The sequence below is a fragment of the Ctenopharyngodon idella genome, chromosome 3 (assembly GCF_019924925.1).
Source record: "Ctenopharyngodon idella isolate HZGC_01 chromosome 3, HZGC01, whole genome shotgun sequence".
NCBI classification, from domain to species: domain Eukaryota; kingdom Metazoa; phylum Chordata; class Actinopteri; order Cypriniformes; family Xenocyprididae; genus Ctenopharyngodon; species Ctenopharyngodon idella.
Genome location: NC_067222.1, coordinates 21,366,368 through 21,393,778, shown reverse-complemented (window position 1 = coordinate 21,393,778; position 27,411 = coordinate 21,366,368). Strand labels below are relative to the sequence as shown.

The window sequence follows — 27,411 nt, the reverse complement described above, 5'->3', positions numbered from 1 at the left end:
CGGGTTGTTTTTCAAGTCCGCGGATTGAAGCGACCCCAAATAACATGATATTTAGCACATGGAATGCGAATTTTACCAGGGGTACCCGGCAAAAAACGCGGATTTTAGCCCCGGGACACTGGGTAAAAACTTGGTTGTAAAAAAAACCTGGCAACGCTTACAATATGCCCGGGAGTGAGATGTTGGTACAACACCTCTTAGCAGTTTTTCTTTCATTTTCATCTGTGGGTGAGGTTGTAAGACAGAAACCCGATGCTGTAAGGTAAAGCAATGCATTTTGTATCCAATGACAAAATACTATGGCATAATTTCTGCAACAATTAACATAGTAAATCTAGCAAAGTTTTTATTATTTTCATCAAAAAAACAACAACATAATATTTATAACACTATACTTTGTTAGCCTATAGGCTATCTTGCATTAAAAAGTCAAGCTGCGTCCGAAATCGCGTACTGAGTAGGCTACATTTGAATTTAAATTTACCCCACGACAGTTAAAAACGTAGGTTCTATATAGTACGAATGCAGAAGGAATAAACCGTTTTGAAACCAGTTTAATCTTAAAGTTTTTAAACCGGTTTAATCTACATCTTAGCATTCTTAATCTCCTACCCGATGGCAGCATTTCATTCAAACTCACAGTTGTATCATGCAGAATTTTATATGCCTCCCTCAGTATAGACTTTTCATTCAGGGTCTGGAGATAAAAGGGTTCTATTCTTCCCCTGATCTTCATAGCTGTTTGAATAAGACATCCAAGCCTGGATTTCAATTGTACTGTCAAATTACCATACCAAAGGTGTATTCCGTATCTAATCACATTCTCCAGTACAGCTTGATAAAACAACATCATAATCTTACTACTGACACCATGAGCCTTCTCAAAAAATACAATCTTTGTTGTAACCGAGTACACAGATTGTCAACATGAACATGCCATGTAAGAGAACAGTCAATATAAACACCAAGATATTTAAATGAAGACACCTGTGTGATTGGAACGTTATGAATACGTACAGGGCTATGGTCTCCAATTGACTTTGGATCAAATATCATCTCCTCAGTTTTCTTCACATTCACAGTCATCACTAAATTTCACAATGTAATTATTGTTGTTTTTGCTCACACAACTGTTTGTGTGCAGTGTAAAGAGAACTGGGGAGCTCACACACCCTGTACTCCTGTACTGATATATTGAGAGTCAGAGATCATCTTGTTAACCTTAACCTGTTGGATTCTGTCCGTTAAAAAAGAAAAGTACCATTTTATGATATAAGGATTTACATCCATCTGTTTCAGTTTCTCCAGTAATAAATATGGTTGCAATGTGTTAAAAGCTAAAATAAAATCAATAAAAAGAAGGCGTGTATATTGAGTCCTCCAGATGTTTAGAGACTAAATGGGTGATGCTTCCTACTGCATCATCCACACTCCTGCCCTGTCTATAAGCAAACTGCCATGGATCTAATTTTGAGGTTACTTCACTTTTCAATAAAGACACAATATATTTCTCAAAGCATTTCGCTACAATTGATGTTAGTGTTACAGGTCTATAATCATTATTCTCAGATGGATGGGGATTTTTTGGAATTGGAATGATCACATCTTTTTCAGGGTGCAGGGACTCTATGCGAGTCCAGTGAATGGTGAAAATGTGTACACCACACTGGAGTGAATTCTACTGCACAAGTTTACAAAAGCCTTGCAGAAAGCCCATCAGGTCCTTTAGATTTGTTTGTGCATAACTGATGAAACAGTAATTGCACCCTGGAACTATCAACCTCTAATTTAGTGCCCATATCATCTGACCAGTGGGGATGGGAGAAACAAGCAAACTTCTTCTTCCAAATGAGTGTGGGCAGGGCTCCTTTCCGTCCCCTCAAACTCCACAAGAACTCCCATTATGATAGACTAGCTGGCTCACACACCTGGCTCACACACCTGGTCAGACATCTTGCGAGGCTCAGACTCTGGAGCAATAATCGGCTTAAGCGTTGTTGCTGGCATTGGCATCATGGCAGGCTTGGGCTCTGTCTGTGGTGCGCTCAGGTGTTGCATCCATAAGAGGTGGCTGGCTGCGCTCTGGGTCCAAGGCGAGCATAGACTTTTTGAGCAGAAGGGTAGATGTGTTGCTCCAGGGTGCTCACCACCCAGTGTGGCCTGTATTCCATGACATCAGAGAATACAGGGGCTTCATTAAACTCAACCTTTCAACGAAGTCCACAGAATTCCCAAACACATTCCTCTAGAGAGTGGCCATTTTGGGATAGAGACAACAGCTGCTAGATCCATATTTTGAATACTTTATCCTAAAGTCCATAAAAGCATATACATAGTACAGTAGTCAACATTTGAAGTGGATCAAAAAAGTTCATCAAAGTTGTCCTGAGAACTAAGCTGTCCTAAAAAGGTTTGATGAAAGGTTTTGATCCACTTCAAATGTTGACTACTATCTCTCTCTCTCTCTCTCTCTCTCTATATATATATATATATATATACACACACACACCATGTGCATAATTATTAGGCAAGTTGATTTTCTGATCATATTTTTTTTCCAAGCATAATGTGCATAATTATTAGGCAGGTTTTCTTTTACAGGCAAAATGAGCCGAATAAATATGCACACCTGAATATAAGACGTTTTTCATTCCCAGCCTTCATGAACAATTATATATCACTTATAAATGATTAAATACAAAATTAATAGTAGTTACTAAAATTTATGAGGTTTGGAATTGGTAAAATGTGCTTGAAAAAGAAATATGATCAGAAAATCAACTTGCCTTATAATTCTGCACACAGTGTATGTGTGTGTATATATATATATATATATATATATAGTATCTCACAGTAGTGAGTACACCCCTCACATTTTTGTAAATATTTTATTATACCTTTTCATGTGACAACACTGAAGAAATTACACTTTGCTACAATGTAAAGTAGTGAGTCACCGCTGGCCACGAAAGTGAGCACACCCCTAAGTGAAAATGTCCAAATTGGGCCCAAAGTGTCAATATTTTGTGTGGCCACCATTATTTTCCAGCACTGCCTTTACCCTCTTGGGCATGGAGTTCACCAGAGCTTCACAGGTTGCCACTGGAGTCCTCTTCCATGACGAAATCACGGAGCTGGTGGATGTTAGAGACCTTGCGCTCCTCCACCTTCCGTTTGAGGATGCCCCACAGATGCTCAATAGGGTTTAGGTCTGGAGACATTCTTTAGCAAGGCAGTGGTCATCTTGGAGGTGTGTTTGGGGTCGTTATCATGTTGGAATACTGCCCTGCAGCCCAGTCTCCGAAGGGAGGGGATTATGCTCTGCTTCAGTATGTCACAGTACATGTTGGCATTCATGGTTCCCTCAGTGAACTGTAGCTCCCCAGTGCCGGCAGCACTCATGCAGCCCCAGACCATGACACTCCCACCACCATGCTTGACTGTAGGCAAGACACACTTGTCTTTGTACTCCTCACCTGGTTGCCGCCACACACGCTTGACACCATCTGAACCAAATAAGTTTATCTTGGTCTCATCAGACCACAGGACATGGTTCCAGTAATCCATGTCCTTAGTCTGCTTGTCTTCAGCAAACTCTTTGCGGGCTTTCTTGTGCATCATCTTTAGAAGAGGCTTCCTTCTGGGACGACAGCCATGCAGACCAATTTGATGCAGTGTGCAGCTTATGGTCTGAGCACTGACAGGCTGACCCCCCACCCCTTCAAACTCTGCAGCAATGCTGGCAGCATTCATACGTCTATTTCCCAAACACAACCTCTGGATATGACGCTGAGCATGTGCACTCAACTTCTTTGGTCGACCATCGCGAGGAACCTGTCCTGTTAAACCGCTGTATGGTCTTGGCCACCGTGCTGCAGCTCAGTTTCAGGGTCTTGGCAATCTTCTTATAGCCTATGCCATCTTTATGTAGAGCAACAATTCTTTTTTTCAGATCCTCAGAGAGTTCTTTGCCATGAGGTGCCATGTTGAACTTCCAGTGACCAGTATGAGAGAGTGAGAGTGATAACACCAAATTTAACACACCTGCTCCCCATTCACACCTGAGACCTTGTAACACTAACGAGTCACATGACACCGGGGAGAGAAAATGGCTAATTGGGCCCAATTTGGACATTTTTACTTAGAGGTGTACTCACTTTTGTGGTCAGCGGTTTAGACATGGCTGTGTGTTGAGTTATTTTGAGGGGACAGCAAATTTACACTGTTATACAAGGTGTACACTCACTACTTTAAATTGTAGCAAAGTGTCAATTCTTCAGTGTCACATGAAAAGATATAATAAAATATTTACAAAAATGTGAGGGGTGTACTCATTTCTGTGAGATACTGTATATATACAGTCAAGTTTGCATGTGTTTTTTGTGGACTATCATATTTCATACACACACAAATCTATTTTTTTTCAAGTAGGAGGGCCTTTAGCTTCATTGGAGGGAGGAAAAAAGGAAGACCCTGTCCCCTCTTTCTGCCATAGAAAATATTGACGGAAATTGCCTGAAAATCCATGTATTTTTGATCTAAAACTGAATAGCTAACTAAATGATTAATGACTAAATGATTTAATAGAATTCATAAAATTTCAACATAAACATAATAAGCTAACTTAATTTATCATAATTTTATGCTTAGTATGAGCTTAGTATTTAATAAAGCACTTGTGTCCAGATAATAAGAAACCCTATTTTCTTTTCCTACAGTCACCGACGACGAGACGAGAAAAACAGATGTTTTACATCATTGGTGAGAAAAAAAAACTTGCTATTCCTCATGTAGTAGCTCTGGTGAACCGGTTAGGATGTGCTTCTGACATGTTTAGTTCTGTTCCTTTTATATAGGCTATTATGTGAGTGCTTTGTGTTGTTCTTGCTTTCTTCCTCTGTCTTTCACTGTTACTGGAAACTCCCCAACTCTTGTTAATGTTCAAAAGCTGCCTCAATGCCCTATCAGGATTACAGTGTTTATGCAATTATTTGCATACAGTATTTTTTTTTTTTTTTCTCTGAAATGTGTCTCTTTAGTTGTCAGTGGTATTGCATAGGTTGTACTTTTGACATTAAATGCCGGTGGCGTGAGTGTTAATGAGCGTCACCTGCGAACTGCACCGGTCTCGAGTTTCTCACTGAGGAGCTTCGGGAGCATAAGGAGGAGTGATGACAGTGAAAGATGAGAGATGACCAGGACTAGACTTTTTATGTTATGATTTATTTATGTGTTTCACTTTCATTTTGTGTTTGTTAATTTATTAAAGTGTTTGAACATTCGCCGGTTCCCACCTCCTTCTTCCCTGATCTACATCCTTACATTGGTGCCGAAACCCGGGAGGAAGGGAACCAGTGAATGTTTAACACACTTTAATTATCATACAGTAAACACACCCAAAACTACAGTAAAACCCGCAGCCCCTCACGGGTGACTGCCGCACACAAAACATAAATAGTCCAGGCCTGGTCCTCTCTCATCCTTCACTGTCAAACGCTGCCTGCAAAGTCATTGCCTGATAGGGCAGCAAGGCAACAAGTCAGCTGCTTAATGCAGCCTTCGTCTGTTCTTTGTCGTGTGTTAACATTTCATGCTGGTATGTATCACAGTCTCTATATTATGATATCTAGGTGAAAGAGCTATGTGTTGGGGTTTATCTGACTTCTGTGACGTGAGGTGGCTAGCAGATGGTCGATTTAGCCAGTCTGTCTGCTTCTGAATTTCTCTTCTGTAAAACACTTTGTAAACACTGTTTTTAAAAGGTGCTATATAAATAAAACTTTATCTACTTAAAAGTTACTCAATTTTAACTATAACTCAATACAACTGTACTATTGTCTACATTAAATTTTTCAACAGTCTGTACTTTATCAGAGTATTCTAACATAAGGACGCCTCTGCCAAAAGAGTGTCTGCGTGTCGTTATGTTTGAATTAGTAAGTTGATAACTGATTCCTTCATTTTATTTTTAAGTGCCACTCGTAGTCCTCCAGAGTTTATGGAATCATGTAATGGTTTGTACCGCAGACAGATATTTGTGGTATGGTATATGCTGCCACTGTTTTGAGTTGTGTGTGTTTGCAATGAACGCTGACCTATCCGTGGCATGTATAAATCTGTTTTGGTCTTCTCTCTCAAGCAGAGTAACTATATCCACCTTTTGACTTACGGCCACAAAATCACTTAATTCCTCCCTGGCTCCACATACTCATCTTTTTATCATTCCCATCATTCTGAATTGTTGGACATTACGGTCTCTTCTCGGTAGTGACTGCACCACAAAAGCTACTGGTCAGTGCTAATAAAAGAGTTGGTGGAAAAATATTCTGTCAAATGGGGAAAAAAAAGCCATATAGATTTTTGCTTTTGAAAATCTTAAAAATATGCATTGTCCACACAATAAGCATGTTTTGTTTCAACAGCTACAGTGTTCTCTTGTGTAATGACACAACTATTGTGACTTGAGTGGCAAAAAGAGAACACTTGGGTGAGCAAACAAACCCATTCTTATCACTATCAAATCCATTTAACTTAAAAATTAAAATGTCTTGTGTCTGTATGTGTGTGTGTGTGTGTGTGTGTGTATGTGTGTGTGTGTGTGTAAGAGAAAGGAATAGTGTTGGAGAAGTAACTGATATTTTCCCACAGTATGTTACCTCAAACATGCAAGATAAATTATGTTTTCTTGTAAATAGATACACACCAGTCAGTGGCTGAGCGTAAAGACAACATGGCAACTCAGGCTTATGGGCAGGAACCTGGAAAAAAGGAAAAACATGGCAAGTAACCTAAACATAAGTGCATTTGAGCTTTCTTGATTTGTTGATTAGACATACCTTGAGAATATTTTGCAGGGTTAAAAGTGGCCATTCCATTCTTTCACATATCAATTTGATTCTGATTCATAAGCTCTTGATTCAGTTTCAATTTGAGGTAACGCTTTAGTATGGGGAACACATATTCACTATTAACTATTGACTGACTTTTGACTTTGACTACTGACTTTTCCTTCAATAAACTCGAAATTTACTGCTTATTAATAGTTAGTAAGCTAGTTGTTGTAGTGGCTAAGTTCAGGTAGGATTAAGGGATGTAGAATATGGTCATGCAGAATAAGGCATTACCTGAACTTAGCACATATATGTGCTTCATAAGTACTAATAAACAACAAATATGCAGGTTAATAAGCAACTAGTTAAAAATAATTGTTCACCATACTGAAGTGTTAACCAATTTGATTCAATATTGATACATTTGTACTGTACATATAATTTTTTCTTAGAGGAACACAATCTCTCAATTAATGCTGAAAACTATACAGGGAACTCTGTCAGATTGGAATACAATATTAAAGAGATAGTTCACCCAAAAATTAAAATTTACTTGTCCTCATGTCATTCCAAACCCATAAGACTTTGGTCAATCTTGAAAACATACATTAAGATATTTTTAATAAAACCTGAGAGGTTTCTCTCCATTGAAAGTCTGTAAGCTCTAATATGTCTGACAGTTATTTTTTCTTTAAAGCTGCTAATTTTTTTATTGTAAAAAAAATGTAAATTTGAATTATTAAACAAATCATTCATATTTATGGAGGAATAATGGTAAAATGCTGCATGATGTAGATTACTTTTATCTTTATTTTTAGGCAACATTCTTCAGCTGCAACATGATTGCAAGGTAAGGTTCATTTCAATGCAGGCATAATCATATATTACATATTTTCAGCATAATGACATAAAGCATACAGCTTTATTGATAGCATGTGTGGCATAACATTAATTATCACAAAACTTTACTGTGTTCTGTAAATAAAAAAAAGCTAAAGTTGTAGTCACTAACTTATGCATTTACAGTGGAAGTATTGTACACAGCAAAGCAATAAAAATGAAATCATACTTTCAAAAATATAGCTACAAGACAAACATTATACACTGTGATAAAATCACTTATTGACATGGTGTAAATTTATATCATTCACCTTTAATGTCATTACATGCATTGAATTATTAACATTAATTATCTTTGTCTAGTTTTCTATTAAAAATACATAAACATCCATAAAATCTAAAAAAATTAACAGTTAAAATGCCCTTTACTAATTTAGCAGAGAGAAGACAGTGAGAAAAGAGAATCGGGAAAAGAACCACCCCAATGTGAAGACAAGGATCAGATCAAATTGGAAAACATCGACAAGCTCTTTAGCAGACTCGAACTCAGTCATGAAAACTCCTACAAACTGTCAAGAGTCTTTCTGCAGGTAACTCCTCCACTACAAAGGCATGAACCTTGTAATGAGAAGAATTTGGTTCAAACATATATACAAGGACTGCTGATGGCAGATTACACAGCAAGATACATTTCAATGAAAGAGGAAAAAAGTGAGGTGCTTAATGCAAAAGGCGCCATGGTTTCTGATGTGCAAGGGGGTAATGCCTTTGAAAACATTTTCAAGAGGTCTGTGCATGTTGATACGGGCAAAATACATCCCATTCACCCAATGGATATTCAGATGGCAGTGTTTCTCTGTGCCAATAATTTCCTTCGTCAGCTCATGGTAACAAAACTCTCACAATGTCAGTATGCTCTTCCTCTGCTTGTGCCTAATATATTTACCAAGGAGATTGAATTTCCCCTGTGGACCTTCAGGCAATTTAAGAAAAGCTGGAAGTCCCACGAAGAAAACATCAGTAAAAACCAGACAATCTACAAGGCTGAAACACCTATGGTTGCCTTTTTTAGATTTTCAGCAGTTTCTTCATCCAAATCAGAATTAATGAACAACCTGATCAATGAACGGCATGAAACTTTCTTCCACAGACACTGCCGTGGAAGCAGCAAATCTCGCCTGCTGATGGATGGAGTGGTTGAGATCGCCTGGTACTGCCCTTCTGGAGAGAAAACTGATAAATTCACGGATTGTGTTGCCTTCTGTAATCTTCATGGCGATGCACAAGCTAATGACACACAGCTACAAATTCTGACTGATAAGTCCTCAATAAATGTAGTGCTTTTGCCAAATCTTGATAGGAGTGACAAAAGTATGAAAATAGTGGAAGAGCTCTACAACAGCACAAAGCCTCTCATTTGCCTTCTGACTGAAGATGACTCAGGTGTTTCCAAGATGATGGAAGGCAAATATACAATTGGCTTGAAAGAAAGAAATAGATCAGATATATCAGAGGAACTTAGAAGAACCATCAATGAGTGCCTCTCAAAACCACTGTCAGTTTTCAAACTTGAGAATATGGGTGAACATTCAGGAATCAAAGTTGATGAGAATGACGATGACTGCAGGAGAGGAAAAGAGGCAGCAGAGAAGATGATGAGACTACTTGAGACTAAGGAAATGTCCAAAATCAAAGAAACATTTCTGCCTTGTCAGGGAAAACTGTGGCACGACTGGTGTCTAAAGAACAAAGAACTACATCGACCTCAAGGGAACAACATTGAAATGCATAACAGCCAAAAACAAACAGAAATGCACAAAATCCGTGAGCAGCAGAAAAAAATTGGCCTCAGTGAATTCTTAAAATTGTTTATTGAAAAACAAAATTCCATAAATGCTGCTGAGAAGATGTATTCCCTTAAATGGCTGGGGATCCTCCTGGACGAATATACTTCAAAAGATCTCTGCAAGCTTCATCAAGAGTATTATGAAACATGGTCAAAAGTGCTGGATTTGAAAAAGGAACATGATAAATCTGCGCAACTGACAGCAGAACAGTCACAACTAGAGAAGCTATCTGAAAAACTGAATTTAGCATCATTTGGCTTGGAGCACATATTAAGAGAGATTGCCCAGATATATGAATCACACATATCTGTGAGAAAGAATAAAAGATCTGAATGTAAACTAGATTCTCTCCCACAGTTTGCTGCAGAGCTCATGATCTCTGGATACCCACTGGAGCTGATGGACGGTGATGCATCTCATGTTCCTCTGATTTGGGTTCAAGCGGTTCTAGATGAACTTATCAAAATGCTGGGAGACCAGAAAGTCTTTGTGTTGTCAATTTTGGGTATTCAGAGCACTGGAAAATCCACCATGCTGAATGCCATGTTTGGACTGCAGTTTGCGGTCAGCGCTGGGAGGTGTACCAGAGGAGCCTTCATGCAGCTGGTCAAGGTGTCAGAAGAACTGAAAACCCAGTTAAACTTTGACTACATTATTGTTGTCGATACTGAGGGACTTCATGCTCTAGAGTTGGCTGGCAGGTCAACAAGACATCATGATAATGAAATGGCAACATTTGTAGTCGGTCTTGGAAGCATGACTTTGATCAACATCTTTGGTGAAAATCCAGCTGAGATGCAGGACATCCTTCAGATTGTTGTTCAGGCCTTCTTGAGGATGAAGAAGGTGCGACTGAATCCCAGCTGCATGTTTGTGCATCAGAATGTTGGAGACATCACAGCGGGCGAGAAGAACATGGTAGGGAAAAGGCGCTTGCAGGAGAAACTAGATGAGATGACTCAACTAGCTGCTAAAGAAGAGGTCTGTGGTGCAGAATGTTTCAGTGACGTCATTGGATTTGATATAAAGACTGATGTGAGGTACTTTGCCCAACTCTGGGAAGGCAGCCCACCAATGGCTCCACCCAATCCAGGTTACAGTGAAAATGTGCAGGAGCTTAAGAACACAATCCTATCCCGTGCCTCACAATATAATTGTGTGACACTGACACAATTCAAAGATCGTATTGGAGACCTGTGGAACGCTCTTCTGAATGAAAACTTTGTTTTCAGTTTTAAGAATACTTTGGAAATTGCAACATACAGAAAATTAGAAGAGGAGTATGCAAAGTGGACCTGGAGTCTCAGAAGTGCCATGCTGGAGATTGAAGATAAATTGCACAACAGAATCAATAACAAGCAACTACATAAAGTTGAGAGTAGAGACTTGGAAAAGGAGATGGCAGAGACCAATGAAGAGGTGAAACAGTCCATGAAGCTTTACTTTGAAGAACACAAAGAAAAGGAGATGCTGATTCAGTGGAAATTGAAATTTCAAGAGAAAATCAACCACCTTCATTGGGAGCTTGTGAGAGATGCAAAAAGAAAACTAGAGAACATTATCTATCAAAAGAAAGCTCTCACCAAACTGGATGGAGAGAAAACTCTGCTTGAGCGAAAACTCCTTGAGAAAAGCAAAGAGTTTGCATTCAGACTCAAACAAAAAGGTCTTGATGAGAATGAGCTGAAGGCACAATTTGATACAGTGTGGGAAATGTGGGTCTCTGAGTTGGCAGGGAATGTTCAACCTTTTGAAGAACTTAACGTAGTAAGTGACATTATTACAATAATATCAGAAATTCATGAAAAAGCGCTTGTGCTTGACAGATTAAATAAATTTGAACGCATACATCAAATCACTGATTTCACCATATATGTAAATCTCATCGGAAAATTCTGGAAAAACAGACTGTTTGGCCTTCCACCAGAAGAACAAGAGTCAATAAAACAATTGGTGTACACTATTGGTCGTGAAACTGTGAACCAGGTGAAGTCAAAATCAGTTGCAAACACAGGCTACAACCCAAGCTACATTCAAGAAATTGCACAACTTGTAAAAATGAATGTAGGAAACCACAAGTGCAAAAAAGCACAATATGAATTCAAGAAAGAGTTCACAGTTGATCTGACGATCAGTGCTTGTAAGTGGGCAGGTGAGAAGTTTGCAGAGCTCCATCAGGTGTTCAGAAACAACAATGATCCTTCGATTTATTTAGAAAGAAAGAAACCTGAATACTACAGTGTGTTCCGGGGATTCTGCAAAGGAGCGAAATCTGCTGCAATATTTGGAGCTTTGATTTGTAGTGAGCTGAAAAACCCGATTCTCCAGAGTGCCTACAACAAGGCTGCAAATGATCTAGCAGGAGAGATGCGAACAAATATTCCAGCATTCAAAGGCAACAGGTCAAACCTGGAGAAACACATTCTGAAAGCACTAGCAGATGAGGAAGATTTTAAAAAGTTCATTCAGTATATACATTTACCAAGGAACCACTTTGAAGATTTCATCAAAGCTGAAGTGAAAGCATATTTAACAGGGGAGAACTCCCCAGCTCTTGCAATGATTAATGGGAACATCAAGAACAAGGGGCAATGCGTCATCACGGCTGCTGAAAAAGCAACAACTGAAGTCTCTAGGGAACATGGAGATGCCAATATGTGGCTGGAGATATTCTCAGAGTGTCTGAAAGACGAGCTTGAATACAGTAAAGAACATCTCACTGGTATCTGCTGTGAGGACATCACTAACTTTGAACTTCTAAATGAGGTTGTGAAAGAAGAACTTCAGCCCATCACAGAAGAGTCAAACAAATACTTAAAAAAACCCTCTGATATTGAAATGAAAATGTTCAGGGAACCACCAGATGAGATTTTGATTGAACACTTCTGCCAATGCTGCTGGGTTCAGTGTCCCTTCTGTGGTGTCGTCTGTGTTAACACAATGGAGGACCATCTTGGAGATCACATTGCTCCCTTCCATCGTAACTGTGGGATGAGAGGGATGATTTACAGAGGTACAGATAATCTTTGCTTGGAGTTCTGCACATCTTCAGTGGCAAGTGACAGCCAATCCTTTTACCCAACATCTGATTCAGATGAGACAGTTTTATGGAAGGAGTATAGAACAGCAGGTCCGGATTTTGAGAAATGGAGCATCACGCCTGATGTCTCAGAGCTGCCATTCTGGAAGTGGTTTGTGTGTCGATTCCAGAATGATTTGGAAAAGCATTACAACAAAACTTTCAGTGGTTATGGTAAGATTCCAAATGAATGGAGATCATTCACAAAAAATCAAGCTTTGGAGAGTTTGGAGAAATACCTGTAAGTCTAATTGCTGCCTTAAATTTTTAAAGTGGAACCAAAGTGTCCTGTAAGACCTAGAGTTTATTTCCAATAAGCTGTTCTCACCACTTTCTAAAGGCCTTTTTATGAAAAGATGTCATTATAATTAAATTTATGTCAGATTTTTAATTATTTTATATAGAAATGATTATGTGTACCATTGGTTTCCTTTTATGTTCAGGGTTTTTGATTGGTATTTTAATTGTTTTAATTACATAATTTGAAAAAAGTTTTTAAGTCTACTTTTTGTAACTGAAGTTTTTAGTAAATTTACCATCATATTCTTAGGATCCCAATAAAATTATACTGTACTTTTTACAAAAATAATTTTAATAAAACAGTTTTTTTTTCCCCTTGAGCTTTTTCTTAATGCAAATAATGTTCCTTAGAGTAAAATATTTGCAGGACAAAAACAATTTAAAGGTAAGAAAGTATGATTTAGGAAATTTTGTTTGCAAGCTGTGTCTGGGAGGTTATGTATTTGTTTTTTGCTATAATAACTGGCTGATTGTACATTATTGTGAAATGTGTAGGTAATTTTTCCCCTTGAAGCAAAGTTTGCACTTGCTAACAGTCATTACCAGAAGAGGGCAGCATTAAATCATGAAAATCAGTAAGAGTGAAGGTCAGAAACAGAACTGCTCATTGAATACAGCAGGTATAATCCAATTTTTTATAGCAGTGGAGATTACTGCCAGTAGAATTGTTTCATAATTTAGAAATTTTCATAATAGTATTATGGTATTTTCAATTTAATTAAACATGTATGGAAACGTAAACGTTTTTTTTTTTAGATTCTTTTTTTTTTTTACATGTGGAAGAAGAGGTTATTCAGTGTGAATGAATTGCTATTACATACACAGTTAATGAGGTACCTAAATAAAACAACACAACAACATGCAGCAACAATTTAAAACCTGAATAATGCAGATTATAGATGATCAATACAGACAATATTACATTATCTCCATTAATCTTCAGAAAGTTCCTGTACAGTTAGATCAATTGACGTAATGAATGGTCTGTGATTTTGTTACAGATGTGGGGGATCTGGTGAGTTTCACTGTCAGACTTTTGCGTCTTTGTGGATTCTCAGCTAGTTTCCGTGCATCTTCCTCTTCTTCTCTCCAGAGCTCACGCTTTTTCTTCTCTAACTCCTCCTCATCTTCATAATTCTCCTCCAGCTCTCTCTCTTTTCGTGCTATCTCCTCCTGTCTCTCCTCCAGTATCTTCTCTTGTTTTTCACGTATCTTTCTCTCTGAAGTCGGGTAAAACAAATTTGTGTAGCAGCCTCTGCTATTGATGGCCACCAAAGTATCAATCTTCTCCAGAAGTTTGGTCACTTGCTCAAAGTTTCCTGTGTTCTTGTTATTGAAGAATACAAATCCACCACTGCAAGTGCGAATAAAGTCTCTAAGGTCTTTATCTGAGCTGGCAATAACGTCATTCGGCATCTTCCCTTCTAGTCGATCTCCATGCGTCAACAGAACAACTGTGTAATTCCAAACATTCTTTCCAAACATGTCCTGGATCAGCTTATGCATGTTCTTGTCCTCTTTGGTTAAATTTCCCACTGGCAGAACCAGCAGAAACACATGTGGTCCTGGTTTATAGAGCGTGACAGATTTCATGATCTCCCTGACCACCTCCTTCTCTATTCGACTGATCTTATTCAGTCCCGGCGTATCGATTATGGCCACGGGCCGGCCGTTGATGTTTCCAGATGCTCTTTCACAGAACTGCGTGACTCTGCTCAGTTGCATGTCCGTGTTGAAGGCGTTCCACCTGAGGATGGTGTTTCCAGTTGAGCTTTTTCCAGACCCCCTTGCCCCCAGTAACATGATGCGCAATTCCTCTGCCTCTGCTAGAAAAAGATTATGCATATATTTCAATATGTTGAGATTTTAAACTTGGTAGCTTAGGAGCATCAGGGTGATTATTAATATAACTCCGATTGTATTCATCTGAAAGAATGAGTTTAATGAAGAAAGTCATATACATCTTGGATGGCTTGAGGGTGAGTAAACCATGGGGTAATTTTCAATTTAAAGTGAACTAATCCTTTAAGTTTTTCACAGTTATACCACTTCCCACCTCTAGAGGTCACCATCTCCAGGAAACTGACTCAAATCCAGTGTTGCCAACTCAGACCCCTTTACCGACTTAAAATAAATAAATAAATAAAAACTGCCTAGCAACATTCTGGTGACTTTTTGGACAAACCTTAGCAACTTTCCAAATGTCTCCAGTATTGCCCTGAAAACGCAAGGTTTTGCTTTTCCGCTGCTCTCACACCTCTCTGTTTTTACACTGGTCAGTGAGTGACAGAGCAGTCTGAGCAGCACTGTCTGAAAATGTCTATGTCATTCTCGTTCTGTTATCTTGACAGAAAATATGTAAATGAGAACAGCTTTATTGGACATTCGGCTATGTATTATATTAAAATACAATATGTAAGCACAAATTAGGAGAGAAAACATGTAAAGTGCAGACATTAGACAGAATTCAAATACAACGAACTGACATGCTAACTGACTTCATCTGGCAACATTTAGGGTATGTCTCAATCAGCCCCCTAGATCAGAAGTCAGGGCACTGATCAGGGAGTCGGCCATTTTAAGGGCAAAAAATCCAGTGCACTGAAACATTCGCTCCCTAAAAAGTCCCAGAGTGCACAGTGAACACCAGGGAGCTTCGACGCTCACTATGTTCCTTTAATGGAAGTTCTGAAGGGCAAAACTACGCAAGCCAACTAACACATGACACACGATAGATGTTTTGAAAAAACAATTTATTCCATGTCAAACCCTATCTTTGCACCCACATATATAGTTCACCCAAAAATGAAATTTCTGTCATCAAGTACTCACCCTCATGATGTTCCACACCCGTAAGACCTTCGTTTGTCGTCGGAACACAAATTAAGATATTTTTGATGAAATCTGAGTATTAGTATTAGTAGAGTATTGGTATTGGCCGGCTCCTGCGTCAGCATCACACGCATGCGTCATGCTGCTCACGTGAACAGCTTCGGCCAATACTGAAGCTCTGCAACGAAAATAGCGCAGCAATATGACAGGGGACAGACGAATTTGTTGAATAAAGTTGTTATTTTTGCACACAAAAAGTATTCTCATCGCTTCATAACATTAAGGTTGAACCACTGTAGTCACGTTGACTATTTTATCGATGTCTTTAATACCTTTCTGGGCCTCAAAAGGTGCAGTGTCGTTGCTGCCTATGTGTGGATCAGATACCCTCGGATTTCATCAAAAACATCTTAATTTGTGTTCCTAATACAAACGAAGAGCTTACAGGTTTGGGACGACATGAGGGGGAGTACTTAATGACAGAAATTTCATTTTTGGGTGAACTAACCCTTCAAGTAAAATGTTGAATTTGAAGGTCAAAGAATGCCTGAGTTAAAGAACAATGGCAACATGTCAAACATCGTATGTCCGGCCACTGAATTCAGAATGCACTTCACTAATGGTTGATATTGAGAAGTAATCAAATTCAGTATATACAATAAAAGAAGTCAAATTTCTCTAGCTTCCTAAACAAAATTTACCAGATGTTAGCATGTTGACTTAATAGACTAATAAACATAAAAAACACAGCACTCTCAAATATTGGGTGAAATAGTTCATTCCCAATTAAACTGAAACATACTTCAAATTGACATTCTGGAAAATGTTCATAAAGCTCACTGCAAGGCATTCTGCGATTCTTCAGTCTTTAAGATCTGCTTAAAAAAGTTTCACTGTGTCAGGAATGTTCTTATGCCTAAAATGCTATATGTTTACCCGTTTGGAAGAGCACATATGACTTTGCAAATCCTTCTTTAGTTTCAGTTCTGAGCATTCTTGGTATTCTGATCTGATGTGTTTGATTCTTTATCTTGTTTTTGTTCTCTTGGATTTTGTTGACCATTGTCTGCTTCTTTAGACTCAAGCACTAGAAGACAATAAACCAGCTGAACCTGCTTAGTACATTCATTCATTTATATCCATTGCCAGTGGTTATTAATATCATACTTACCGTTCAAGGAGGGTGATTTTGAAATTGCTTTTGAGTCTTGAGTATCTAAACCAAATAAAGCACAGAATAATTATATATATATATACAGGTGCTGGTCATATAATTAGAATATCATCAAAAAGTTAATTTTTTTATTATAAATTATTTTTAAAAATGAAACTTTCATATATTCTAGATTCCCCACATGTAAAGTAAAACATTTCAAAAGTTTTTTTTTAAAATTTTGATGATTAGAGCGTACAGCTCATGAAAGTCCAAAATCCAGTATTTCAAAATATTAGAATATTTCCTAAGATCAATCAAAAAATGGATTTGCAAAACAGAAAAGTTCAAGTTCTTTAAAGTATGTTCTTTTGTGCACTCAATACTTGATCGGCAGGACATATTACAGCAAATGACTTGCTCCTAGCACAAATTACTGCATCAGTGAAGTGTGGCATGGAAGTGATCAGCCTGTGGCACTGCTGAGGCACTATTGAGCCTTCAGATCATCTGTATATTGTTGGATCGACTGTTTCTCATCTTTCTCTTGAAAATATCCCATAGATTCAGGTCAGGCATATTGGCTGGCCAATAAAGCACAGTAATATCATGGTCAGCAAACCACTTGGAAGTGGTTTTTGCACTGTGGGCAGATGCTAAAGTCCTGCTGGAAAAGGAAATCAGCATCTCCATAAAGCTTGTCAGCAGATAGAAGCATAAAGTGCTCCAAAATCTCCTGGAAGATGGCTGCATTGACTTTGCACTTGATAAAACACAATGGACCAACACCAGCAGACGTCACGGCCCCCCCAAATCATTACTGACTTCAGAAACTTCACACTAGACTTCAAGCAGCTTGGATTCTGTGCCTCTCCAGTCTTCCTTCAGACTCTGGGACCATGATTTCAACATGAAATGCAAAATTTACTTTTATCTGAAAAGAGGATTTTCGACCACTGTTCACTGTCCAGTTCTTTTTCTCCTTAGCTCAGGTAAGATGCTTCTGACGTTGTCTCTGGTTCAGAAGTGGCTTGGTAGTCCTTTTCCTGAAGATGTCTGAGTGTGGTGACTCTTGATGTGCTGACTCCGGCTTCATTCTACTCATTGTGAAGCTCTCCCAAGTGTTTGAATCGGCTTTACTTGACAGTATTCTCAAGCTTGCGGTCATCCCTGTTGCTTGTGCACCTTTGCCTACCCAATTTCTTCCTTCCAGTCAACTTTGCATTTAATATGCTTTGATACATCACTCTGTAAACAGCCACCCCATTCAGTAATGACCTTCTGTGACTTACTCTCTTTGTGGAGGGTGTCAATGATTGTCTCCTGGACCATTGCCAAGTCAGCAGTCTTCCCCATTAGTGTGGTTTCAAAGAACAAGAGATACCCGGAATTTATACTGTAGGGATGGTCATTTAATCAAACTCAAATGTAAATATTCTAATATTTTGAGATACTGGATTTTGGACTTTCATTAGCTGTACGCTCTAATCAACAAATAAAAATAAAAAAAACTTTTGAAATGTTTTACTTTACATGTAGGGAATCTAGAATATATGAAAGTTTCATTTTTTAAAATAATTTACAATAAAAAAATGAACTTGTTCACGATATTCTAATTATATGACCAGCACCTGTATATACAGTATGTGTGTGTGCGTGTGTGTATTTAAATTATTGTCCTCACAAAATTATGCTTACCTTTGAGGGTTGGTGATTTTGAGTTTGTTCTTACATTTTCGTATAGTTCATCAATCTCAGCTACATAAGATATTAATATTCATTATTTTATAGACAACGTATATCTTTCAGTAAAAGAACAGATTATATGAATTATTTGATTTGAATGAATTGGTTTAGACTTATATATTGAATGAGTAACTCACAGCTCAGCGATGATTCTAGTTCAAAGGTTTCTTTCTCTATTTCAGCCTTCAGACTGTCCCACAACTTCTCATCTGAAGTCATCGCTCTGTTTAATAGAAAATTACTTAATGAATGAAATATCTGCCCTCAATATTTTATTTCAACAGTTTAGTCTCTTTTTTTCTTTCTAGCATATATATTTAAAAGATATATTCAAGAAAATACTCACAATGTTCAGAGCAGATGTTTATGATTCTGGATCCGCAGAAAGTGTAAAGTGCTTGAATCTGAGTTCCTTCGCCACTATGAATGACTGGGAATCCTGTTTGACCAGTGTCTTTAAGGGTTGCACAAACCCAATGAGAAGTCTTCTATCTGTCCTCTAACAGGCATTTATGATAAGAAAATGAGCTAAACATCTTTCAGATACGCAAACAATTTTCAGTAGTTTCAAGCATGGGAGGGCTGATTGTACGGAGTTGTACTGAAGGATTTCATCCAGACTCCTCCGTTTGCTATCTGACACATTTCTAAGGTATGCTGAGCTGACGTGATTGGAATGAGGTTTTTTTAATCAGGAATGAAGCTTTGATGACCTGTTTTTAGTTTAAATTACAAAAAAATACATAAATGAAGTAATTGTCAAGTGAATTAAAAAATATTGTGAAAGCAGCCAAGAGATATAATTTGCTCATCTACTGCCTTTAATAGTTTCTCTTTTGATATAAACTATAAATATTGTTCAAAAATATTTTCCTGCTTGGGTAAAAGTGGGGTTAAAATTTAAATTTAAGATGACTTGTGCAGTTTTTAAATATTCACACAACAAGTTGAATGCAAAACAGTCCTAGAGTATTTGGAGGTTTTTATACGATAATGATCATGTTAAGAGTTTTGTCTTATGGTGTGTCAGGATGTGATGTGTGATTTGTTTTCAGGAAGTGCATACTGAGATAACACCTGTGAGCTCAGCAACTCAACAACAAAGAAACCCATCAAATGGTGTTATCTCTGGGTGCCATCTGTTGCTATTTTCAAATGTGTTTTTCATCATCTAACTTAGATAAATTTAAATCAGAAAACTCTAAGAAGAAAACATATGGAACCTTCTGTCAGGCACTTCATATATATGACCTTTTAGGCATTTATTTTATGCAATTAGTTCATTTTGTTTTAATTGATATTTAATTTTTATTAAATTTTATGAATTTAAAAAAAATTAAATAACCCATTAAACATGAAAGTATATGCAGTACAGTGTTGGGGGTAACGGATTACAAGTAACGTGAGTTACATAATCAGATTACTTTTTTTAAGGTATTGAGTAAAGTAACACATTCATTTTACATTTATAACAAAATATCTATTAATTTTTCAAATAAGTAACGCAAGTTACTTTGTTTTGACTGACACCTCTCCTGTCCCCTTGTTGAGAGAAATCTGGTCTTTGCTGCTGACATTCAATGACCCATTTCAACCATACTAATAAGCAAAAATGACTTTGATAAACATCACATTTGTTTCATGTTTTGTTTTTTGTTTTCTGAAGTAAGAGTGTTGAACTTTATTCTCTTGCATCTCATTCTTCTGCAATCCAGAATGGCAGCAGAGCTGAAAGGTTTGTGCTGCGCTTTTTACTGGACAGGCGTGATTTTTTGCATTTCCTTCAGCCTGAGGTTTATTCACTTTCGGTATGAAAGGGCTTTTACATTTGCCAAAAATAGAAACAAAGTCCAGCCCATGTGAGAAAAGTAATGTAATTCATTACTTAAAAGTAACTAAATATCGCAGTTTATTTTTTAGGGAGTAACACAATATTGTAACACATTACTTTTAAAAGTAACTTTTCCCAACACTGATGCATTCATTTAAGACATTTATCCTCATATAGAACCTTTCTGGCATGAAGCGTTCTTTAAAATTGAGACAAGAACCCTAGATTAAATGCTTGAATGCTTTAAAATGATTATTTACAAGACATGAGTATACTGTAGGTTACTTAGGATGAATACACAAATGGAAAACTGACAATATGACATTAAAAAAAATTTAACATTAAAATGAAAAAATACAAAAATCTGACTAGGCACACTTGCAGTAGGTACTTTACTGTTGTACTTTACAATAGTCTTTTAACCAGAGGAGGGCAGCACTGAGACGATCCCCATGATGATGGAATAATCTGAGCATGTAGTAGTCAAACCAGTGTTACCCTATAGAGTACTCTGGTATGTAAACATCAACTACAAGAGGTTCAAAAGAAATAAAGAATTTCTGACGGAAGGAAATGACACATCTACGTAAAACACAAGAGTGTGGAGAAAGACAATCACAGACAATAACGACAATAACATTTTTTTTTTTTTTTTGCAGCTACTGTATTGGAAACTGTCCAGCAAAATAATTAGGTTTTGGTTTGTTAAAAGAAACACTTTAACATATTTGACTAATTAATTCTCTTTATCCTGAATAGAATTTATTTTTACACTAGTGTTCTATGTATCACATTTAAGAATGGTACAGACAGTAAATAACATGGCTCATTTTCAATTGTTGTGTTTATAATAATTACATATATTTTCCCAGGTCAATAAGTGAAAAACTACAACAGATCAGTTTAGATAATCATACCTGACCGGAATTCAAAGACTTATGTAAGATTTATTTCACTGGAACATTATTGAGGTTAGATTGAATTTTTCTGCATTGGATAATAGTGATATTTGAATTTATGTCACATTTAATATCAAGTTTTATGTGTTATAAAGTGATGGAGATTTTTCGTGCAGTAAAGGGGAAGATATGTTTCAAATATCAGGTTATTCATCATAACCTGGTTGGGTCGAATCATTCAAATGTTTATTATTATTATTATTAGCCTATTATTAAATGTGATTTGATTTAGTGATTTGATTTAGCTTTGTACCTCGAGGAGCCTCTGCTCTGGTTACTATACACTCCAAAAGTGGGCCAAGATGGACACTGTTCAAAAAATTTAAATGGAAAAATTTTTGTTTTGTTTTTGTGCACAAAAAGTATTCTCGTCGCTTTATAATATTAAAGGTGCAATATGTATGATTTTTGCAGTAAAATATCCAAAAACCACTAGGCCAGTGTTATATATTTGGTTCACTTGCGTACTTACAAGATCCCAAATGTTTCCAACTATTTGTAAATCATGAGAAAATTGCAATTTTAACCAAGGCTCCGGGACATGTGAGGAGTCGCCCTGTCAATTGCGTCATACCCGCGTTACCCTCGGTCTGCCTCGGTTTCCGGTAGGGCTGGACGATTATGGCCTAAAATCAAAACCTCGATTAATTGAACATTTTACCTCGATTACAATTAATGAACGATTCTTTTGTTTGTTTGGTTTTTTGCCCTCATAGTTCACTGACAAGGTTTGTACTGTAAATGTGATTGAATATTAAAGGTGGGATATATTTTCCTATTGAAAGAGTGATCTGACATAACAGCTCACTTTCAGCAGTTATTTTATCTATGGTTCGTAACATTTCTTACAGATTTCTGCTCGTTGTAAATCAGATAAAGATAAATTAGCACAGTACCAGTACGCAATGAGAGCGATTACGTGTGTGAATAAGTCATACCGTCTCTCTATTAATTGTGAAGCTGTGGGTTGTAAATAGTTACTTCAAAAGTAGAAAAATATATGCTATAATAAGTTTTGAGTTTCTAAGCTACTTTAGTGATAAATCACAGGACAGCTCTGACAACTAGTTTCTGTTCCTCAGTGCGCGCGATCTTCACGTTTTGTGCAGCTACTGTTTGTATGAGTGTTCGTGCCACAATGCAGCTGCGCGAGCATGTGTTATCTCAATATAAAAAACACACAGCCGATCGTCTAATCGCTTTAATGTCTAAATTGGCAAACCGTAATACACATGCAACTGACAAAGGTTACTGAAGACACAAGGCTCACTGCTCGCGTGCCATCTCTGTGTTGACTCTGCGTTCACCTGCATGTTAACTGGACCGGGCGGAGTCACATGGCAACACGCACGCTAGTATGTTTTTAAGTGGGAAGTATTAACAGGATTAAAAAACCGAAATAACCGACATGGGAAAATTACGTCGGTTAGAGGTTCTGGATTTCGGTTTCGATTACTTTTAATCGTCCAGCCCTAGTTTCCGGTTTTATTTTGTAGAAACCATGGAAACACCAAAGACGCTTTAATATATTACACGTTTTAATAGACAAGGGAACAACTGTTTTGATATGTTTATAGACAGAAATCGAATTGTTGTTATATAGCTCAACACGTTTAGTCTCATTGTTTAAATCTAATTTTCTTGATTCTTTGTAAGTAGCCTTTACCATGCCTCAGAGAAAAACACTATTTTGTCAAGTAGCTAATATAGCATAATCAGATGCAGCTTTATTTTTAGTAACAGTAATACAGAATTTTCTCCATCATACAACACGTTTTAAAATTAATTGCATGCCATTTATCAACACAAGCCATCCAGCATTTATTAATCTGATATTCTAAAATCGACCTATCTTACTGCAGTGTGTCTCAAACAAGTGTCTCACAGCAGCCAACGAGCGAACGCACAGAGTAGGATTATAACATCATTTTCAACACTCTCAAATGCATCTAATATGATAAACAGAGCTGTGTTACCTCATACTCATGACCGGAAAAGTGGAAGCGGCGCCAGCGACTGTGGCATAATAAAAGTTCCGCTGCTCGCGGCGTTGTTGCGCAATCGCTCCAGCTGCCTCGTTCAGCTCCCACAACACTCGGTCCTGCTCTGCTTCATACTACAATAACGTTAATAATGGCATCCCTGAACATGATTTCTTCCCGAGTCCTATCTCTATTCTTTTGCACTATCCGTTGAAGTGAAGAACACATGTCCCAAGATTCCGCGCTCAAACTTGGTGTCATCAAGCTACGCCTTTGTTTTGAATAGGGCTCTAACGACCTCTAGCGGACAGAAATCCTACATACTGCACCTTTAAAGTTGAACCACTGCAGTCACGTTGACTATTTTAACGACGTCTTTACTACTTCTACTGTGGTAACTTCGTTGCTTTCTATGGGAGATAAAAAACCTCTTGGATTTCATCAAAAATATCTTAATTTGTGTTCCGAAGATGAACGAAGGTTTTACAGGTGTGGAACGACATGAAGGTGAGTAATCAGAATTTCCATTTTTGGGTGAACTTTTGGGTGAGCTTCAGAGATAATCGCAAACTCTGGATTAAACCTGAGTTGACAGAGAAAGTTTATACCGAGCGTTGTGGACCTGTTGAGCCTGATCTAAACCAGTTGGATTTATATGGAACTGTCAACTCTAAACCTACTCTGAAACTTTGTTCAACTACCTTCATGCAACAGGCCTCTGGTGTGTCGAGATTTAGCTCCATGTCAACCTTTCTCGCTTATTGACAACTAACCTTTCCACTCCCACATCATACACACTTCAAAGTAGCCGGAGCAACTTATGCAATTTCCCGTAGAAAAAAAAAAAAAAAAATCATCCTGCTAGGTGTAAAATATAAACACTTATAATGGGCTTGGCTTACCATAGTGAATTAGGGTAAGATAAACACATTCTGTAAGTAAGACTGATGGTGTATTGACTCATTATTTAAATTTGGTTAATTTTGAACAAAACAAAAAGTTACATAGTGCACCTTTAAGGGTATTAAATGGCATAATTTTGCTCAGTCAAACAAAAAATACATTAGAAGAATTCATATCATCCATTTCTATCTTACTATACAAGCCAGACCAATAAAAACACAAGCATTGTCAAATAATTGGACAAGTTTCTAGATGGAAGACTGTCGGTCTTGGTGCCATTTGGCTAGTTTGATGGACAGTTTTTTTTTGGCTGGATTCTCAGCCATTTTTCTTGCATCATTTTCTTCCATTCTCCAGAGTTCCTGCTTTATTCTTTCCACCTCCTGCTCAGTTTTGCAGTGTACCAGCAGCTCCCTCTCTTTCTGTGCAATCTGGTCTTTTCTCATCTCTAAAACTTTCTCCATTTTCTTCCTGATCTTTCTCTCAGCGGCCGGGTAGAAAGACAACGTGTAGCAGCTCTTTCCATTGATGGCCACGAGGGTATCGACTTTCTTTAGGAGTTCTGTCACAGGCTCGTAGTTTGTCGTGTCCTTGTTATTGAAAAACAGAAACCCACCACTGCACTTATGAATAAAACTGCGTAGCGCCTTGTCTGAGTATGCGATAACATCATTCGCCGTCTTTCCCTCCAGACGATCACCGTGAGTGAACACAATGATGGTGTACTTCCAGACGCTCTCCCCAAACATGCTCTCAATCAGCTTATGCATGCTTTTGTCATCATTAGTTAAGTTCCCAACAGGCATAACCAGCAGAAACACATGCGGTCCTGGAGTATATAGAGAGATGGACTTTAGGATCTCTCGGGTCACTTCCCTCTCTGTACGGCCGATCCTGTTCAGTCCCGGCGTGTCGATTATGGCCACGGGCCGGCCGTTGATGTTTCCAGATGCTCTTTCACAGAACTGTGTGACTCTGTTCAGCTGCATGTCCGATTTAAAAGCGCTGCACCTGAGGATGGTGTTTCCAGTTGAGCTTTTTCCAGACCCCCTCGCCCCCAGTAACATGATGCGCAATTCCTCTGCCAAAATCATGAAAAACAAAGGTTGTAATCATACAAAATAAGAGTTTAATATAACTCTCATAGTCTCTCCAAGATTGTTTTAAAATCACCATGAAATGGACAATTCTTATTTTTTATGGAATTTTGGAGCATTTATTATAAATGATTTATCCATGCACATCGATATTTTTTAAAAAGAATGTACCATCATAATCTTTAATCAAAATAACTTCCCCTCTCTCTTGCAACGACATCTATGGAAGCCTGTTTCCACCATGCAATAAAAAATAAATGTAAAAAACAAAACTAATTGAGACTTTTTATCTCACAAATCTGACTTTGTTCCTCACAATTGCGAGTTTATATTCTTTCTGAGAAAAAAGGTCAGAATTGCAAGTTATATACTCAAAATTGCACAATTCTGACTTTATTTCTCGCAATTGTGATATGTAAACCTGCAATTCTGACTTTTTTTTTCCTGCACTTGCTAGTTTATAACAAGCTTCCATACATCTCTTCGTGTTTACTGACGTGAGGGCAGGGCAACCTGTCACTCACATTACATCACAGCAATAGCAAACCACACAAATACAATCAATCCCCCATGGACAAAATCAAGTCCCGCCCTACATTTTTTCTTGTTCGAGAAGCCGTTTCACTCGGATATACATCACAATAGGGAAGAAAAGACTGTCGCAACTGTTTCATGCTGACTTTTATACCTTGAAAAATGCTATTAAAATTGAAGTGCAGGTTGACACAACATGATGTTTCCTAACTGATTATAAACAAATTTTTAAAATGTGAAAATATGGATGCCATAAAATGTCTTACCATGTAAGTTTGTTGATGCACTGGTTTCCTCTACATTATGCAAATTTTCATACAGTTTTTCAGATGTTGCATCTGTGAATAAAGTTGATTAAGTTCTCTGAATAAAACACATTATTTTATGTCGACAGACTATTTTTTTGTGTAATCCTCAATTTTTAAATCATTTATTTTTTTTTTTGAGTGATAGACATTGATCTTCCTGATCTTGTTGATAATCATTGACTGTTGGAATATTGTATGGAACTGTTAGGGTGAATTCTTGTTGATTGGGACACTTTTTCCCAGTCATCTCAATGGCAAAAAGTGTCTCAATCAACCTGAATTCACCCTACTAAAATAGTTTAGATTTTTTTTTTTTTTTTTTGATGTCACAAGATGTTGTAATCGTTTGTTTATCTCCTCTGTGACTCACAGCTCGTTGATGAGTCCCATGCTGAATCATTCTCATCTTCCTCAGAGTCAATCCCATCTTCCTCAGACTCATCTACATCTTCATCTGTCTTCTTACTGTCCATCTTACCCTGAAGAGTCGTTTTCTGATGTTAAAAAGAGATAATTTCAAGCATCACACTGGAGAATACCATTTTCTTATCCAGTATTTTTATCTTGTTTTCCAGTAAGAATATGATTAAATTTAAAGATAAGATATTTAAAGAAGTATGTTTTTCTCATTTCATTAGCATGTTTTTTCTTGTTTTAAGCATAAAAAAAAGACCTCAAAAAAGTTTTCCAAGATTTATGCTTAAAAAAAAGGTCTCTGATCTGTTATTTTTATGTTTAGTTTCACTCTGTTTATTCTGGATCATCGAAGTATAAAGAGATGAGAAAGTGACTTACCACAGTTGGTAAAGTTGTTACAGCAGCGTTAAACCTGTTTACATGCAGCGATCAGCACCTCCACACTTACATGTGACGAGTCTCTAGGAAATATGCTGGTTTCATCTATGCTGAGTTTATTGTGGAAGATGTGTAAAGTAATTCACACAGGTTTCGACTTTAGTAAAGGGGCTGGTCTTGTTGAAGGATGCAATCACTTCACTCAACAAGCGTTTCATTGAGGCACGAGCACTCGTTCAACTTGTTGATCAGGTTTATAGAGTGTGTTTGGCAAGTGATGAATGAAAAATGACCCTTCAGCCTTGAAAGTGGAATTTAGATTTTAACCTGAGTAACAGAGTAGATTAAACTGACAATATTTGAGCACACATCTGT

General features: G+C 37.5%; 3 protein-coding genes across 3 annotated transcripts; 1 reads left to right on the top strand and 2 right to left on the bottom strand.

The window, feature by feature from the left end:
- On the top strand, positions 1-13,216 carry zmp:0000000912 (interferon-induced very large GTPase 1). The gene is made up of 6 exons (XM_051888607.1): positions 1-262; positions 4,719-4,761; positions 6,423-6,487; positions 6,696-6,779; positions 7,649-7,680; positions 8,108-13,216. Exons 4-6 carry the CDS (start codon positions 6,731-6,733, stop codon positions 12,839-12,841), a joined length of 4,815 nt encoding a protein of 1,604 aa, XP_051744567.1. The 5' UTR covers positions 1-262; positions 4,719-4,761; positions 6,423-6,487; positions 6,696-6,730; the 3' UTR covers positions 12,842-13,216.
- Positions 13,217-13,762: 546 nt separating this feature from the next.
- On the bottom strand, positions 13,763-19,234 carry zmp:0000001062 (GTPase IMAP family member 7). Its single transcript, XM_051888609.1, has 5 exons — positions 18,974-19,234; positions 18,765-18,850; positions 18,580-18,639; positions 16,900-16,944; positions 13,763-14,722 (listed from the first exon to the last, which is right to left on the bottom strand). Exons 2-5 carry the CDS (start codon positions 18,844-18,846, stop codon positions 13,860-13,862), a joined length of 1,050 nt encoding a protein of 349 aa, XP_051744569.1. The 5' UTR covers positions 18,847-18,850; positions 18,974-19,234; the 3' UTR covers positions 13,763-13,859.
- Positions 19,235-20,459: 1,225 nt separating this feature from the next.
- Positions 20,460-27,351, bottom strand: LOC127510200 (GTPase IMAP family member 7). Its single transcript, XM_051889774.1, has 4 exons — positions 27,037-27,351; positions 26,612-26,735; positions 26,200-26,271; positions 20,460-25,383 (listed from the first exon to the last, which is right to left on the bottom strand). The coding sequence occupies exons 2-4, from the start codon at positions 26,712-26,714 to the stop codon at positions 24,551-24,553; spliced, it is 1,008 nt and encodes a 335-aa protein (XP_051745734.1). The 5' UTR covers positions 26,715-26,735; positions 27,037-27,351; the 3' UTR covers positions 20,460-24,550.
- Positions 27,352-27,411: the final 60 nt, after the last annotated feature.